Source organism: Lepisosteus platostomus, chromosome 11 (assembly GCF_059453375.1).
Source record: "Lepisosteus platostomus isolate fLepPlt1 chromosome 11, fLepPlt1.hap1, whole genome shotgun sequence".
NCBI classification, from domain to species: Eukaryota; Metazoa; Chordata; class Actinopteri; order Semionotiformes; family Lepisosteidae; genus Lepisosteus; species Lepisosteus platostomus.
The window spans coordinates 7734873-7753638 of record NC_142621.1 but is presented as its reverse complement, the minus strand read 5'-3'; the positions used below and the strand labels follow the sequence as shown (position 1 = coordinate 7753638).

Below are 18766 nucleotides of genomic sequence, written 5' to 3'. Positions count from 1 at the left end.
GGCCGATCCCCTCCTTCCCTGCCAGCACACGATCGCTCAACCGAGTTGTAATCAGGACCGCGCCTGCAGTGAGCCGGCTGGTTGAGTAAACAACACAGCCCAGAACACTGACGCAGCAGAGAACAGGCGAGGCGGCAGGGCGGGACAGCTATGCGGTTAGACAAAGGGCTGAGGTGTCAGTCTACCCACTGGCCCACCTTTGCTGTAGGCTCACTTGGTCCTTGGCTTCCATAACAGCGGCAGATAAACACTGGAAACTGTAGAGAAGGCATGCCCCTGTTTGCAACGTACAGTACAGTATGTTAAAAAATGCGTTACTGTGTCTCTTTCACAAAACTTCACAGAATACATAATTTAATTTGCAGAATGGGGGAAAACCGCTAATTGCATCTTTCAACAAGATACAGAAGTTGGGTTTTCAACCTTGATATTCGTAAAAAGTTACTGAGTCACTTTCTTCACCTTGATAAGACTGGCAACAGTGCGGTGAGTCAGGTGCGCTGAAGCCGGAAGCTGTCTAGTCAGAGTCCAGTTTGCGCCGGCAGCAGGTGTGGGTTTGGCGGTGTCACGGGGGTATAGTCTGGAGGTACAAAACTGCGGTGACAGGAAACAATTTGACAAAAGCAGATTACATATAAAGGGCGGCTGGTGCATTAACAACGGAAATGCTACAAAACATAACTTTTTATAAACTCCATAACATAGTAAGATAGAAGCTTGTAAACAGTACCAGGTTGTAGTAAATGTCATTTGGGTGCATGGCACATACAGTATATGAATATTCATGCATGTTTATATCTGTGGCCTTAAAATGACAATCACTTTTACGGGCTGTTACAGTGCTCCTAACTGATTATTTTTAAATAAATTCACAAACCATAAAACAGACATCCAGACAAGCATAAAATGCACTTTTTTTTCCAGATGCAGAAAATAAAAAAGCATGACATTTTCAGAATATAAAGTAACAGACTTCCTGACTCAAGAGGAGTTTAACCCGAACTACTGGGATTCAGAACAAAAGCTTCTTTATGATTTTTTTAAAGCTTGAATTAAGTAGCATCCCAACAGAAAGACTGCCCTATTGTTGGCTTTAGCTCCAACTGGAAATGAAAGATAAGAAGGCATAAATCACTAAACTATTAAAATTCCTAACATGACCAGTTCCTCTTTAAACAGATGGATTATAACCTTCATTCTATGCCACAAAAGCCTTTAAGTCCTCTTAAATATGATTTTGCAGATGAAACATGCTAAATATCTTCACCATTACATAACACTGTTTAAGACACTCAAGCTTGTGAAGTTTCAGGCTGTAATGTGAACAGTGGTAACAAGATAATGATGAATAAGGTTGAAATCATAATTCACTGTCCTGTTCTTGTACAGGAAGGTTTGCAGGTTGGTTGCATGATTATGTTCTTCACAGTGAAATACTATTAGAGGTGTTGAGTTTTTGTTTTTTTTAGAGTCACATTTAAAATCAGTGTTAAAAAGTGAAATCAGCTCTTTTTAATGAGCTCTCTAAGAAGTATCTCTACTAATATGATTTGTTTTTTTCTTATTAGGCCTTCTGAGCTTCAGTTCAAAGGTACCTCCATTTATCCTTGAGACTTGAAAGGCTAATTTAATACACTTCCCCTCCCTGTAATCAAGATCTCTAGCACAACTTCATGTTGTTTCGTCTGCTCATTGCAATGTAACACCTGCAAGTGGTTTTTCACAATTCTCAATCTAGACAGTTACTACAGGTCACAAAGTGTCTTACATTCTGGGGGCAATGTTAATGGTCTTGTTTAGAGAGAATTGATGTTTTCCTTCCCCACTTAAAACAAAGGTTTTCCTATCACCATGAAATTGCTTAAATATACTTAAAACAAAAGCTTTCCCCACACACTCCTCCAGCCCCTTCCCCCACCAAAAAAGTGGTTAATAATTACATTTTAAATTCTCATATGCCTTCTGAGACTCAATTCGAATGCAAAAAGAGAAAGCTTAAAGGAGTGAGATATAATGACACGGCAAAAGTATTTTTGTAGCAGCAGACCCAAGAGCCTCTTGCTGTTTAGCTTAATCTGTCTCCACCCCAGCATGATGAGAGCATCTAAAACCAAACCAAAAACACATACCTGCTGTCTGTAGCAACACCAATCAAAACATGACCCATTACGTCGAAGCTGATTCCTGTTCTAGACTTACACAGTCTTCATCTGGTGAAGATAAGGATCAGTATCTCCTGACTGTGAAGACAAAACAGGTTAACATTTAAACCCACAATTTGCCACTGGAAATATATTATTTTATAGCCTTCAGAACTAATATAACTATATAATAAAAGTTACACAGTTTTTGGATTACATACCAAGGATTGGCAGAATTCAGCCCACAGTTTTTAAACCTTGTATTATGTTTAGTACAAGAGATTTTTGAAATATAGTACACAATTACATGATTGCATGCTATCCGACATGGGCCTTTTCATTTCTTCTTCAAATTACTAACGATACGGATTACACTTAATATTACCCCTTTTACCCATAGAAGTATAAAATTACAAAAGTCACCTGGAATGTTTAAACCAAGAACAGCAGGTTTCTTTTCATATTAAATTTTCAATTCAAAACATCATGGGATGTGTACACCTTAACTGATTAGACGTTTTGGCCTGCAGAGTTGCATGATGTGATAAAGAATCTTTTCTCTACCACTTTCAGGGACATTCTTGAACTTCTATTTTCTCTCATAAATCCAATCCACCCTTAAACCAGAGATTTAAATGCTTAGTATAGTTTCATACACACATATAAGTGCTTGTCCTGTGTTCAGGTCCAAGCATTTACATAGTAATAGCTGTAGAGTGTTTATTCCACCATGGTTAAAAAAAAACAAATTATAACCTACCTTGATATGCAAGATAATTTATGCTATACTGCCCCCCAGTGAGCAAAACTGATTTGAAGAAGCACACTATTTCCTATGAAAAAACAAGTCTTTACCAAACATTGTTGTAGTATCTTATTTGCAGATTAAGCAAAATGCTAAAAAGAAGTAACATTCATCATTTATTATAAATACCTATAAATGTTACTATGTTATAGCCATTTAGAAAATAGTAGGAGATTTGTGTTTTGCCAGTTGCACACTAATAGTAGAGGGTAGATATGATCATATTTGTTTTAATATGATACTTCCTGAATATCAGTTATAGAATAAGTGAGATTTCTAACCCCACTTGCAAAGTATTACATTATGCTCCAAAAAACCATAAGTGATTTATTAGAACAGATTAAATGCCCTGCGAAATACTGTGTGTCAGAGATGGTGGATCGCTAGACGTCTACTGTCTTTTTTAGACTAGTCTAAATTTCATTTGTGACCAAGCTAAGAGGCAATAAAACTTACTTCAGACTGTTGTAAAGAATTGCAAAACATCTGATGGCATCTCAAATTATTAATCAAGTACTAACACACTCAAGGCTTGTAGCTAAACGCCATATCTTTGATCTGTCTCCCATCTACAGTATGATTAATTAAATATAATTGTATAGTAATTTCCAAATTTCAGTTGAAACTTTATTTTCACCTTCATTATTCTTTAAATGGTGGTTAATTCAATTAAATACTAAATCAAAAGTGCTTTTGTGCACCTAAACGTAATTCATAACCATTTTACAGAAAAGGCTCACCGTTCCTGTAATAACACATTTTATTTATTTAAAAGTTACAATTTGATTTACAGGCAAAAATGTAATGAACAGAGAGAGTTTATCAGGCCTTTTGAAATGTCACTGTGATCTGAAAAGGTGTTGTGAAGAAAACAAAATGCATTAACAGTGCCCTGTACAGTCAGACTAAAGCAAAAAGACTGTGCAACACACGCCTGTATCTAAGAAAAAAAAAAGATTACAAATACTCAAGACTTTATAAATAGGAAATACTGTTTTATACATAAAACTGTATAAGTGTTGCACATCTTTCCTTAACAGTGTGACAAAAAGGCAAAAGGCATTAGAAAAGAAAGCCCATCATGTCTGATTAAAATGATGCTGATGTGACTGCAATCTTTTCCCTACGCAACAGGCTTCTACAGGGATAAAAAATTAACAGTGTAGTTTTAAAAGGTATTATCTGTTAAACACACAACCCCAGGGTATGAGAAAGAAGTTGAAGGTGTTTCCTGCTTTCAGAAGAGAATGAACCGATAGTGCTGCCTTAGCACAGCCAAATCCTTTACCTTTCAATCATAAAACAAACCAAAGGGAGTGATTGTTTCAGGCGCTAACTGTAGATGTAAAGAACCGAGCACAAAGAAAACGCAGTTTGTGGCAGGGAAAAACAGGCCATGTACTTGCAGGCCTTCGTTTTTTTTTTTATTAAAACTGATTTTGAAACCACTAAATTTCGCAATTCAGATTAAAAGTCGGGAAGGGTTTAGATCAAGTAGAAACTGTGTTGTAATTAGAATCAAATGAAAATGCATGCAACCAATACTAATTAAAAGTTACCTGGCAGCTTTAAGGTTTGAATATTTTTATTTTAAACATATAATGAGTTATTAAGTAAATTGCAATTCCAGGCTCTTCTCTGAAATAATAATAATAATAATAATAATAATAATAATAATAATAATAATAATAATAATAATAATACTTTTACTTAGGCCCAATATAAGAGAAAAGCCATTATTCTGTAAATAAAAATGAGAAGCGTATGAAATTCACAATTCAACAAACTCCTTCCTCACCTTTTGTTAATTTGTCCCTTAATGAAATACTGGGATTAAAATAGATATATATATATACAAGGCGACAAAAACTGAGCCATGTACACGAGCAAGCATTATATACCACAGAAAAAATATTTATTTAGTACAATGTGCTTGGGGCTGTGTCATGAAAAGACCTCATGAGGGAGGTTGTGGGGTTTCTTAATCACAGTCAGTCCTGAAACATCTGAGCATGTATTTACACAAAAAACATTTTCTCACTCTAGATCATAATAAAAAAAAAAACATTCACACAAAAATATAACATTTGACATAATTAATAGCACCAGTGTATCAGGTAAAGTCTTGCTATGCATAATGTACAAAGTTGCATAGAGCGAGTTTATTTTTGCCTTTATAAAATGTTAACATTTTCTGCATGGTTTGCAGTACACCTGTATAAAGCAGCAGCTTCAGGAAAAAAACAACAATCTGTAGTGTTATAAAAAATAACTGTATAAAATAAAATCCCACTTAACAGATATTTCATGGCTCGTACAGGTCTTGAAACAATAAAATGGGATTGTCTTTTCTCTCTTCCCAAGTAAATGGTTTTACTCTTGTTAAAGTAAGACTACTTGATTTTTACATTTTTGTGTGTGTTGTATAGAAAGCTACTTTAAATACTGCATGGAGCTCATGAGGAAGAATCTAAAATTATGCTGGTGATGCCAGGCATACCCAAGGAGTGATTAGAATGACAGTATATTGGATAGATCAGAAAGAGCATTCCTTCACTGACAGCTGGAGACTTGTGACATGTAACACTAAGATGGATAAAGAGGAAAGGTGCACCTGGTAATACCTGAAAATAAAGCCCAATAACTGCAATACAGACTCCAAGATGTTTCAAAGTCTCTCTGCAAAAGAGGAAGCAAACCTACAATTTATAGCTTATTTTATTCCAGAGACTTTGGGATAAAAATAAATAAGAGGTACTGTATTTATACAGACCTTCTCGTCTGTTTGAGAAATTCTGTATACCCTCTGCTTACAGTTTTGAGTTTGGGCTAGCTGGTTATCATGGCCATCCTCCAGAAAGAAGCAAACAGTCTTTGTGAGGTGCAGTCATGTGGGTGCTACTCTGTAGGTGTGTCACTCTCTACCTGCTCCACCAGAGGAGCTGGATGCAAGGAACTGAAGTGGCTCTTTTTCAGGTTCTGCATCTCGTCCCCCAAAAAATTAAAAAGCTGCATTTCTTGTCTTTTTTTCAAAAAATAATCCTGGCGTTTATCCAAAGGGTTGATTATTTTTTCTCTCAGGAAAAAAAAAAGATTGTTTTGGTAAAACATGGCATTGTCACTTCAGGTGATAGGTGGAGTGTGAAGGAGGCAATCCAAGCCACTTTTCTATTGCTCTCTCAGGGTTAGGGCCTCTCTATAGAGGGAGTGTTGAAGCAGCCAGCCGGTAATGTGTTCTTGATGTCGTTAAGGTTTGCAATGTCCGCCTTGATCTCTTGGATCTGCCGGTCGTAATCGCTGATCATGTCCTCTTGGCTCTTGGCCGCCTCATTCAGCTCCCTGAGCTTTCGGTCAAGATCGCTGTCTTTCATGTCATTCTTGGCCTTTTTAAGTGAGTTATCAATGTCTGTCAACTTGCTCAAGTCCACGTTGGTAATGTTACCTAAAATCGGGGACAGAACCATTCTTTACTCATCTCTTACATGTGAAGACATTGAAGCCTTAAGCACAGGTACAGCAAATAGTCTATCTCATGAACTCTATGTGCAACCTTTGGTCAAAACCATATTCAGCTGAAAATACAGTATGCCATGAATTCTGGAGGTATCATGATTTAGTCATACATCAAATAGATGCATGTGAATTGTATGCTGTTACAAAAATTTTTTTAGCTTTTCCTCCACTGCAGTCCATTTAGAAACTCTTAGTTGGCAGACTTACATTATGATTTTGTTACAGTGTTACTGGATTGGGCTGATGCTCTTATCCAAACCAACTCTACAGGGCTTCAATTACTTATATACTGTGAATATGAACACAATTCTTAGAAATACATGTCTCAATTAGAAATACAAGTAGAAATACAAGTAAACATTTATCATTTGTGTTTCTCTGGATGCACATTCCTCTGGTATCCCCTAAAGATACTTACCTAGCTGGCCAAGAAGGTCATTAATGGTGGTCAGAACCATCTTGACTGCATTCTTTGCTTTTCGGGCATTGTCTTCCGCTTCCTGGGCCGCATTTGAAGCCTGAGGAACAAAATCATGTCTCTGAACACCAGAACAGAGCACAGTTCTTGGCGATATACAGTATCGCTGCCTTGACAGGATACACATTTTTGAATTTTTGTTTCTGAGGGAAAAATACCGTAACAAATCACACTCATTTAAAATGTAACTGATTCCTTCCAGATGTGTCCACTTTCCCCACAGCGTGACCAGACTGATGGGGAGTTTGTCTTATTTTAAGTAAATGCTGGCAATTATTTGTCCTGAATCATATAATTCTGTTACAACAGGAAAGGTGTATCAGGGAGAGTGTTCATATACACATCTCGGTAAATAATTTTAAATAAGAATATCATAGCTGCAAAGCATCTAACATGTTAAAGATGAAGTCCATATTTTAACTTGTATATTTTGAAAAGTTAAAACAGATTCATATATCCTAATTAACACAAAACATTTAAAGGACTATTTTATTCATGTATTTTGTACACAGTAAAATATCAATGTCGAACACTACCAGGCATGAATATACATCTTCTGATTCACCAAATCTCACTGCATTTTCAAGCAAATATATCCACCACTTACCATGTTGGCCATCATCATGTCCTGGTCAGCCTCTGCCTTCTTCTTAGCCAGTTCCGCCTCTGCATCAGCCAGTTGGGTCATCATGTCATTGACCTCATTGTCCACCTTCATTGTCTCCTCAAACGTTTTCTCAGCATCTGCTCTGGTCTTGGCAGCATTCTGTATGGCACAGTTGTGCACAGACTTAATCTCTATGTAATGGCACCGTTTGCAGTGCTAGATTATTTTTAATTATTATACATTATATTAGCATTAATATTCATATAATATACTATATATTCTAATATTTAGATTATACAACAGTGTTATGTATGTATATCATGTATATAAAATGTTATAAACATAAATACAATGTTTCTTAAAAATGAAAAATAAAGAAGAAGCAACTGCTAATTTTTTTTCATTGTGTCCATTAAAGTACAGGCATTTTACAAAATTAGCTTTACCAGATAACCAGCCCTATTGAGACAATTTAACCATTGATAAAGTACAAAATTAATGGTCAGAATCCTATATCCTCTACCTTCTGGACTTCAGTGGCAATATTCTGTGCCGCCTCCGCCTTGTTTTTGGCCTCCCTGGCATCTGCCGCAGCATTCCCTAGAGCCCCCTCGGCCTGCTTTGTCTTCTCGTTGGCCGCAAGGATGGTGGCGTTGATGGTCGGGATCTTCTTCATCGCGTCTTCAGCCGCCGTCTTATTGTCATTCACTCGCCTGTCAAAGTCTGAAATCGACACGGGGGGGAAAATTGTGAGAACTCGGAAAACGTCAATGCGTGGGAAGAAGAGGGTTTTGTTTGAAAAGGGGGGGAGAGGCACTTTGGATTACTCAAACTAAAAGGATTTGTATTCTGACATCCGCAAGTGCTCTTCTTTCAGGATTTGTTTACAAGTGCAAGAGTACGCCGGTACAGAAAAATGGAAAGGCTTAGCTTATAAACATAAAAGCATTTAAGAATGATTAGCATGGTCGACATTCGAGAAAAATGCTGGCGTTTGGTACCAAGCAATTTCAACCGTGCCTCGATAAAGTCTAACGATTATACCAGTTAGAGATTTTACTTTACTAGGCACGCAAAGGTCTTGAACAAGACAACTAGGGATAGGCAAGGGAATCTCTCACCTTTCAGGTTGTTGAGAATGTCTTGGGCTTCCTGGTATGTGCCTCTCCCTTTCTTGGCAGCTTCCTCGGCCAGTGCCTTAGCAGCGTCAGCTCGGGCCAGCAGCTGGTCTGCAGTCTGGAAAGACAGGGAGGTCTCCAGGTCAGATATAACCCCAAAAAAGCAGAGAAACAGGGGAAGAGCAGTACACCACACTCTGCATCTCTCTTTTTATCAAACAGCACAAGTGTTTAATTAAAGGTGGGGGTGACAATAACCATATCCTACCTGCTGCTCTGTTTTTCCTTTTTCTAGAAGCTTCCTGACTTCCACTTCCTTGCTCTTGAGGTCATCCCTCAGGTCGTTATACTCCTTCTCCGTCTTATCGATGAGTTTGTCGAGGTCTGAAGCCTCTTTCTTGATCTTGTTTGCTTCATCCTGAAAGCAACGAGAATGTCACCCTCACGGAATATTTTTGTATACAAAAATACACAATACTCAAAGGCACGAAACCTCTGGAATAAAATAAGCTAGACATTGTATAAAGCGGGTGGCAGATAAGCATAATTTGAAAAAGTGGGTCGCAAAAACATTTCTCACTTCAAGAGTTTTGGTGTCCACAGGTGGGAGGCTAGTCAAGTTCGCATAAATCTGCAAGGCCTTGTTCCCGGCTTCTTCTGCTTCAGCATGGACTTTGTTGGCTTGTTTCTCAAGGTTTTTAGCTAGGTCCTTGGCTTCATTATACCTGGAAGAAAGTACGGAAATGTTACACTTCTTAACACTGGAACAAAAAACTGACTGTCGTACCGTTCCATCCAAGAAAACCACTAGGAAAACAATGTCTTATTTGGAAAGAGTACTGTTCCTTTGATCCTGGTCAATCAGGTTGAGAAGAGACAATACAGAAGCAAAACTGTTACTCACTTTCTATTGAGTTCATCAATATCGCTGTTAATTTTGTTCTCGCTGTCCAGTGTCTTACGAAGCAGGTTATAAGCTTCTGTGGAGGTGTCATTAGCTTCCTTGGCAATCTTCTCAATTTGATCTGCATCCATTTTGTGCCTATGAGAAAGGGGTAAGCAAACCATAACCAAAAAGCCCGGTTTCACTCACACCTCTGAAGAATGGAAAAAGATAAGAAAGCTGCATCTATGATTTTGATCTTACTTCTCTGCCAGCTTCCGAGCTTCCTCAGCTAAAAGGGTCATATTATTTGGATCTCCAGTTGAAGTGGGAGGTTTGATGTCCTACAACAATCCAGAAAAAATATTAAGTCTGGTCAAAAGAGTAAGTAACATTGAGACTACAAACAACAGGCAATAATATTACTCTACTTAATGTTCACTTAACAATCAATCACTCACCACTTTATTGATAGCATCTTTAGCTTTCTCTAGCTCCTGTCTGGCAGTCTCTATCAGCTTTTCTGTATCCCGGACTCGAGTACGGGACTTGTCTGCCAGCTCTCCAGTATTGTCCACAGTTTTTCTGATATTCTGAAGTCGATTCCATTGAGTGCTCAATGTGTTATTGATGTCACCCAAGCGGTCAAGCAGTCCTTGATCAACATCTGCAAACAATTACAAATTCAAGATTTTGCGATTTGTTAAAACAATCAATGGATCATTAACCTTAAATTAACTTTCAAAAACCTAAAGCAAAGGGATCTACACTCTTTTGTTGTCCACTATACTCGCAGATAATCAGAGTTGCTGATTCCAATGAATGAGACTTCCAAGTTGTGGAAGCCAAAAGGTTTTTGTATTTCTTCTTACTGCTTTAAAAATGGTTCATGTACTGTGTGAAGACCATAAAAACAATGAAATTCATAACTGATCTGTACATCAGGACAAATAAGCCATTAGATTTGTGAAAATAATTTGAAGTCCTATGTCATCAAGGGTAATAGTCTTACCCACAAACCACTAAAGTGGTTTCCAAACCATGAAACCAATTAAAGTCAAACGTGACATTTCAGAAACAGTCATTTGTTAAGTTTGCACCTGAAAAGTTAAGTCAATATCTTTTATGCCCACACTGTATTATACATTATTTTAGGAAATTTGGTCCATCACATAACCTGTTCTTCCAATTATCTCCAGACATTACTTTTACAGTACTTCTAGGAAGAATATGCATGATAATGGAACATACCAGAACAGAAGTCTAACTGCTACTTTATTTTTCTGGATTGTTAGTATTACAGACAAATGTGATATGTGAAGCACTGACTCCCTTGGTCTGCTGAACTAATACACTAACTGAATCGAAAATTTGGCAGATTTCACCGGCAACAAAAGCTGCTTCTAATTTACGCCAGGTCATCAACTGCTTGGCAAAACAATTTCTTACACAATGTGTTTGTTTGGCCAAAGAAATCTGAACTTCATAACTCAAGTGAGAAAACACTGAATGTACCGTATGACTGAATATGTTTTCTGCTCAAAGCAGTATGGCTGTCTGACTGATCTGATTCTCGTATTGGCTGCCTGTGCCACAGATTTCTCCTAAGAAAAACGAGTTATTCCAATTAATTCCAAGCATGTGTGATATCACTCCAGTGACAATACATTTAACATGCCTAAAGTGGGTATCTGCTCCAACAGAAATGGCTGTTATTTTGTTCTTGAATGTCAAACTACCGTGAAATTAGAAACTTTGGCAAAGTCACTTGTGGAATGGCATCATACTTAAACCTCTGTCAAAAAGCATCTTTGTGGTGAAATGTGCTGTATGTGCCAGCTGCTCTTCCTAAAAACTGTTCAGCCAATGTGCTCCAAACATCATAGGCATTTCCACTTTTTTTGCTCCCAGTTCACTAACATTGTTCAAAGAAATGGGGTAGATACTTGCATGAAAGACTGCTTGTACTTTTCCCATTTTGGCATTGTATAGACCAGGTATAGGCTTTTAATATGCTTCAAAACAATGGGTTTACCTGGAATTAGTCTCATTCCAGAGGTTATTGTATACCGCCAACAACAATATCGTTACCTTTGCTGGCTTGTGCTTCTTGCAGGAGGTCCATGATGGCTTTCTCTGCCTCTTTCAGTCGGTCTTCAAAGGCCTTGTCACTCACAGCTTCCTGACTGGATCCTAGGTTCTCGATCAAGGTCTCTAGCTCCTGCAGTTTTCGTCTCTGCTGGTTCACCTGCATAATCAGGTCAAGTGGTTATTTAAGATGCAATGGTCATCACGAGGGATGTGAACATACAGGATTACAGGAAAGAAAAAGCAGAAGTCTATACTGTGGAAAACTATTACTGTGACGATTTGTTGGGTTGCCTTGTATACCTTATCTTTCACTAATGAGTAGCAGGATGGACACTCCTGACAGCCAGGCCTTGAGCTGTTTCTGAAGTAGTTCTCCTCACACATTTCACAGTGCATTCCCACAAAGCCTTCTCTGCACTCACACCTGCCATCCTCCATACACTGTGCAGTCCGGGAGCCATAAGGGTCACAGTCGCAAGCTGTTGGGAAAACCGAAAGATGAAGCAACAATGTGTGACCTAAGGCAAACGTCCACAGTGGGTGATCCAACATTCAGAGGTATGTGAGCCAAATATCCCATAAAAACAAACTGACTCATTGTTTGCTTGCCCACAAGATTAATTACAACCGTTGACTGAGACAATTAAAAGGCATTAATGTCCTTTAACAAAAACATAACAGTCACAGTGTTAAAAGCAAGCAAGAACCTCATCTTTGTATTCTATTAACTGATAAAATTCTAATTTTAGAATTAGGTGTGCTGCGGTGGCTCTGTGGCTAAGGATCTGCCCCTGTAGCTGGAAGGTTGCCGGTCCGTATCCCACAGCCAGCAGAGGAATCCTACTCTGTTGGGCCCCTGAGCAAGGCCCTTCACCCCAACTGCTCCAGGGGCGCCGTATAAATGGCTGACCCTGTGCTCTGACCCCAAGCTTCTCTCCCTGTCTGTGTGTCTCATGTAGAGCAAACTGGGGTATGCGAAAAGACAAATTCCTAATACAGGAAATTGTGTATGGCCAATAAAGTGATCTTAATTTTGAGGGGGGATAAGGTGTGATGAAAATGATTAAAACATTTATTATTATTATTATTATTATTATTATTATTAAAACATATTTGTACTCAGACCACGGAGATGCAATAAGCAGTCCAATAAAAGGTTTTGTTCTTACGTTTGCAACCATCTGATCCAAAGCCGAAGAAGTTGACTTCGCAGCGCTCACACTGCCGACCAGTGACCCCGGGATGACACTCGCACTGACCAGTGTTGATATCACACTGACCATTTGTGGAGCCCACTGGGTTGCAGTCACACCTGTCATGCCATGTCACAAAGTGAGTAATAGATCACATCCAATCAAGACACTACAACCACACGCTAACAAAATAAAGCACAAATAAAGAGAATATAACCCAATGGAAAGGTGCATAAATCTATATTTGCTAAATTATTTATTAGACTTGGTTTAATTCTAGTAAAAAAAACGTCTTAATTTTTGCAGTTTGCAAAGGCTTTACCAAAAATACCCCTTGCTTACCGTTTGCAGCCCTGGCCGCTCAGCAGATTGTAGTATCCAGGCTCACAGGCACTGCAGTCCCGGTTGATGACATGCGGCAAACACTGGCACTGCCCTGTGACCGGCGAGCAGGTGGTCTGTCTGTCCACTGTACCGTAGGGAGAGCAGGAGCAGGCTGCGGATACAAAGAACAAGAGCACAGGCTAAAATACTCTTCCCAGACAGGAAGCAGAGAGGTACAAATTCTGGGAAACAGTTGTCCCCGGTTATTTTTTTTAAATTTGGAATTAAAAAATTATTGGTACACCCGCCAAATATGGGAGGCTGTCAGACACTTAACACCAGGCGTCATGGCTAACACTGGCCACACTGCTCAAGCAGACTGAGAACAGCGTTTAATCATCTGATCAAACTGATCAAAAGCTCCACAGTGCGTTACGGGAGAGTTCGCTCTGACTGGAGGAGACAGCTGGAGTGCTTATGTCAGATGTCACTTGCAAACTTGCAGGAAAGTCACAGGAGTCACCGTTTCAAACGCTAAGCAGTCCCCAGGCATTTAAAAACATTGACAGTGCTCCATCAATAATGTCCCGCTGTTTCCGGAGTCCTGGCTACAGTCTGCTACTGACTGGCCCAGGCCAAAACGTGCAATATCTGGGCATAACAACATTTTTGAAAATGAACGCCAAACTTTTTTTTTAAAAAAAGAAACATGCATTTATCTTTAAAAAAATGGCTTATGCTTTCATCATTAAGACTTAATGGTTCATGTTCTAAAGTAATGACTATCATTTTATATGGACATTTACAATTAAGCAATTAAAGAAGAGATTTTTTTTAAAAAGTGTGAAGGTCAAGCTGGCTATTTTGAAAATAAACAGCACGGAGGAACCTTTGCATAGATCTGCACAATTTATGCGCTGCTAGCTTATGTTGGAGGAGAGCTCTTACGCTTGCACTTATCCGCGGGGTTGGCAGCCAGGGGGTTGCCAAAGAAGCCCTCTTTGCATCGGTCACAGAAGAAGCCATCGGTGTTATAGATGCATTTCAGGCACTCTCCAGTCTCCCGGTCACAGTTGCCCACAGCGTTGGGGTCAATGTTGTCATTGCACTGACACGGATTGCACGACCGAACAGCCCCGTTCTGCCCCAGGGGATCCCCGAAGTAGCCGTCGTCGCACAGCTCGCAGCGCTTGCCTGAAAAATGCCACAGGAAGTTGAAAGAACAAAGCCTGTGGAGCAGCCTTTCAGAAAGGAATGAGGTCATCAGCACAGGTCTTTGGGGGAAAAAACTACACCAGTGTGAAGATGGGATTTGTAGTCTTCACTGCATGAATGCCTGAGGATCCTTGTGTATGGATTCCATTTTTACTTATTCATGTCTTAACTTTTGACATCTCTTTAGGTCTTAGTTTCAGGTGCTTATTAGCGACTGTTAGACCCTTTTCAGAAAACCACACAACTCTGGTAAATCAAATTGGAGATTTCTTTATTGCAATAAAGAAAGGAAAGACAGCCATTAGCTCGCCTCTCACTCACTTGATCAAAGACAGCCACAGGCTTTTTTTCCCCCTCCGTACAAAAACATACATTTTTATGATTAGTTAGTAAAAGGTTGTTGCCATATATGGTGCAAAAGCAGACAGTATAGATTGTTTAATTGTGGTCAACCATAGGCAATCAGTCAAAGGCTCTGTTCCCACTTAATGGAGGTAAATCAGGCAAGATACAAAAATCACCCCACCATTCATGAGGCCCTGGCTGTCTGGAGCACAGGAATTTGCAGATTTTGTAACATTACATCGTAACAAGCATAGTGTGACCTTCACAGCCTTTAAACATTATTACTTTTAGTATCAGTAATTGGCATGCTTGTACTCACTTGACATTTCTAGAACAAAGTATATACTGAAAAAATCATGCAGCATTCTACTAACAATTCAAAAGAAACATTTGGCAACAATCTTTGGATTGAATTCTAAGACATTACCAAACACTTTAGTATTGTTCTACAGCAACATACACATACAAAAAACAGGACCGTTAATGAATTGTCAATTGAAACACATCCCTCGAGTGTTATGACTTACTATCCCCTTACAGATGATGTTTTTGATGTTTGTTAATACTCATTTATCAAACGTGCCAAAGTTTTAATGCAAATCTCTTGCAACTTGTTACATATCCCGGCCTAGCCTGGTTAGTCCCAAGCACAGAAATACTTACCCGTAGTGCCAGAAGGGCAGTTGGTACAGACCACCTCTTTGGTCACTGGCACAACAGCACAGGTGGAACCCGCTGGACAGGGGCAAGGCTTGCAGTCCGACGTGGTGCCACTGGACGAGTCTCCATAGTAACCATCCTCACACCGCTCACAGTTCGGGCCTGCTGTGTTATCTCTGCAGTCACAAACCCCTGAGACAAAGAAAAAGATGCGCTCTTGATTAGGATCAAAAGATGCATCTACAGTTAAAGACTTTAATCTTCATTACACAGACGAAGAAAAAGATTAATTGCAGACTCGACTACTAACTTCTTTATCTGTCCAAGTACATACTAGAGTGGAAGCATGTTATTGATGTAATATTTTCAATCAAGATGGAGTAAGTGAAAACAGGCAAAAGAATCTTTAAAAAACTTCTCATAGAATAATCTTTTATACTTTCCAGAAAGCAGACCTACAAGAAATGAGAAGGTTTAAATGGAATACTTAAAGAAAAACAGGAGAGACTGTTTTCTATGCCGACATAACTGGAATAAACCACTTGAAGTTTTAGAAACAAGTGAGCAGCAGTCTAAACAAGATAGCAGACCACTTAAACTCAAGGACTTTGGCAAAGTCAACCTAGTAAACCTCTTCAGAATGAAGAATGAAACAATTCAGAGAAGACAAGTGGAAACTGCACGGAAGTGCATTTAATTACCGACACTAGGAGAGACATCTTTAGGTTGATTGTTTTGGGATATGGATTAAGTTACCAAGCCATGTTGTTGAAACTAATAAACTGGCTTCTTTCAAGAAACAGATGGATAAGATCATTGGAGAAATTTGTTACTAGCAGCCAACCCATCTAAATGGTCCAATTGTCCTCCTGCTAGTTTGTAACCTTCCTGTCCTTACTAGCCGGTGACAATTAACTTTAATTCCACCAAAAACCAGAAGAGGGCAGTCACTGACAAGCACTGAATGGAGGAACCAGCTAGGTCTTGAAATAACAGTTCAATGATGGGAAAAAAACTGCCTTCAGGTTCTAAAAACACATTTTTATTTAATTGTATGAAATACACAGATAGACAGAAGGGGAAGGACACTTTTTTCCTCTTATATGAAGTTTCTATATGAATTTCAAAAACAGAACTGGCCTCCATTGAAACACACTCTATGCATTTTAAATCTTTTTTTAGCATAACACTAAAAATAAAATACAGGCTAGGTTTATAGGCACTCAGATTTCATGCTAACAGGCCCATATACAAATTTACTGAGCACCTTATTCCATTACACACAAGGAGTTCTTGCAGCTAACTTAGGTTGACCGACATCTGAAAGGTCACTTGTCTAAAACAGCACTAAAGTTCATTGCAAAAAACATGTTCACGGAGTGACTGTTTTTTTGTTAGTTTGAAATGCATAAACAAGCCTATCCGGCAACTCAGAAGTCTGACGGAGGTTAGTGGATCAAACATTTCCTTTTCCATGCCATTTCAATCCCGGGCACTTTCGGTACCTTCTTCCTATTTCCTGGATATGGGCCTGCCAGACTCACCAGTCTCGGGGTCGCAGGTCTCACTGTGGCCATTACAGCTGCAGGGCTCGCAGCTGCTGAAGGGCCCCAGGCTCGGCCTTGATCTCCTGTATCCGGGGGCACACGCCTCACAGAACTGCCCCTGGTAGCCCTGTGGGCAGGTGCACCTCTCCACCCACAGGGCAGGAGCGCCAGGCCCACGGCGGGCCGTCACCAAGGTAACGTCATCCAGATAGCCAGCGCCTGATGGACCGCACACAGGAAATGGGGAACATGTAAACACTGGAACAAACGCACCGCTGTAGTTTTTTCTCGACAGTTTCCAAGACGCGCTGGAAATGTTTTGCCAGTTACATCTTAAATAGTGATATCACAGTCAACGTTGCTGGTCCGTTTATATACAGTCACTCTAATTGTGCCACCCACGGTAATGTAAAATGTGTTTTACGGTCTTCTGTTAAAAAGACCATCTCTGGTTTTATTTGTATTTGCAAATGGGTGTAAGCCTCACGCGATTTATGACTTGGCCACCAATTTTATTGCGTGCGATTTCCCCAGTGGAATGGTCTGGATTTCTGTCATGCTCGCGGTGAGCAAGTTCAGTTCACTGCTGCAGATTAAAGAGTGAATGACTACACGCAAGCAAACAAGAACTGCTCCTGAAAATATAAAATATGATGTCTTTCCTGTGACAAAAATCCTAGTTTCCACCCCAAATAAGACTGTGTTGAAGACACAGTATGTCTCTTCGTTATTCCAAAAATGCTGTTTAGTGCTTACAATGATTACACTGAGTCTGTAGAAGACCTTTGCCTTTGTGTGTGAAAAAAGTTACAGGTTGAGCTCTGTCTGTTGATTTGTTTACCTGTGTGGAAAAATATTTATATCCATATATATGGATCTCATAATATGCTGCAATTTAAGCCCTTAAATGTAGAAAATCAGCAGAAGTAAATAGTTTGTACATTTAACATTTTAGATTTAACGTTCTATGACAATCATTTAACCTAATCTCTCACTTCATTAACAAAATCCTCACTGGATATGCCACTATTGACTGCAAATATCTTTGTCAGACAACCAGGCTTTGAGAATTTGTTTCAGGTATTCTTCAGTTAAGATGGTACTGGGACTATCAAGAGACTTAAACCACACTAAATACACAAATTCAATCTAAATCTAAAATGTTTTCGTATTTTGATTTTGGCATGAGTATTTATTAATGACCAATACTTTGGTGCATGTTCACAAAAGCCTACAATGAACACCATCACTCAAAAAATAAGACCGAACATGTAACATTTGTTTTAATTAAATTCTCTTATTCAAAACATTAAATGAACGGGTGACACATTACTTAACCCACTCTCTATTGGGTAAAGAAGTTTGAAAAGTAAACCTACTTCTCTCACTGTAAGTACCCCGGATCTTAATGGAAGTCAGATTGTAAAGTAACTTCTGAAATTCGGAGTGACTGAGGCTCGGCCTCCAGGGATAATCTGTTGCATCATGCAGCCTGAATGAGAGAGAGAAAAAAAGAACAACTGAAATAATCTTTTCAATCTGCCAAAATACAAAAACAATCATCCGATTATAATCACGTCAATGGAAATTGTACTTTTTCAACCCAATGATAATTGGCTTATTGTCAAATTAAGCGACTTTAAAAACTACATTTCACAAAGTTCTTTTACACAGGAAGGATGTTAGTGATAAGGAATGAGGTTCATTTACAGTGTAGCCAGAAACATCTGGAAATGGTCTCTCTTCAAAATCTCAGACAAATGTACTCTATATTGGCCAGACATTAGCAGGTTACGTAGGCCCAGTGATGGTCTGACTTTAGGCTGATTAAACGATCCCACTAAAC

The 18766-nt window shown here is 39.1% G+C and overlaps 1 protein-coding gene across 1 annotated transcript in view; it reads right to left on the bottom strand.

The window, feature by feature from the left end:
- Positions 1 to 3688: 3688 nt before the first annotated feature.
- The window catches only part of lamc1 (laminin, gamma 1), a 75332-nt gene continuing 60254 nt past the window's right edge, over positions 3689 to 18766 (bottom strand). Inside the window, exons 11-28 of the mRNA XM_088598180.1 lie at positions 18300 to 18412; positions 16918 to 17139; positions 15377 to 15565; positions 14102 to 14347; positions 13172 to 13325; positions 12806 to 12948; positions 11937 to 12115; positions 11637 to 11793; positions 10007 to 10212; positions 9810 to 9889; positions 9567 to 9704; positions 9243 to 9387; positions 8931 to 9080; positions 8666 to 8780; positions 8068 to 8267; positions 7545 to 7703; positions 6878 to 6977; positions 3689 to 6388 (exon numbers count right to left, since the gene is read on the bottom strand). Coding sequence (XP_088454306.1) covers positions 6132 to 6388; positions 6878 to 6977; positions 7545 to 7703; positions 8068 to 8267; positions 8666 to 8780; positions 8931 to 9080; positions 9243 to 9387; positions 9567 to 9704; positions 9810 to 9889; positions 10007 to 10212; positions 11637 to 11793; positions 11937 to 12115; positions 12806 to 12948; positions 13172 to 13325; positions 14102 to 14347; positions 15377 to 15565; positions 16918 to 17139; positions 18300 to 18412 — 2953 coding nt within the window. The 3' untranslated portion in view covers positions 3689 to 6131. The remainder of the gene's footprint in view (positions 6389 to 6877; positions 6978 to 7544; positions 7704 to 8067; positions 8268 to 8665; positions 8781 to 8930; positions 9081 to 9242; positions 9388 to 9566; positions 9705 to 9809; positions 9890 to 10006; positions 10213 to 11636; positions 11794 to 11936; positions 12116 to 12805; positions 12949 to 13171; positions 13326 to 14101; positions 14348 to 15376; positions 15566 to 16917; positions 17140 to 18299; positions 18413 to 18766) is intronic.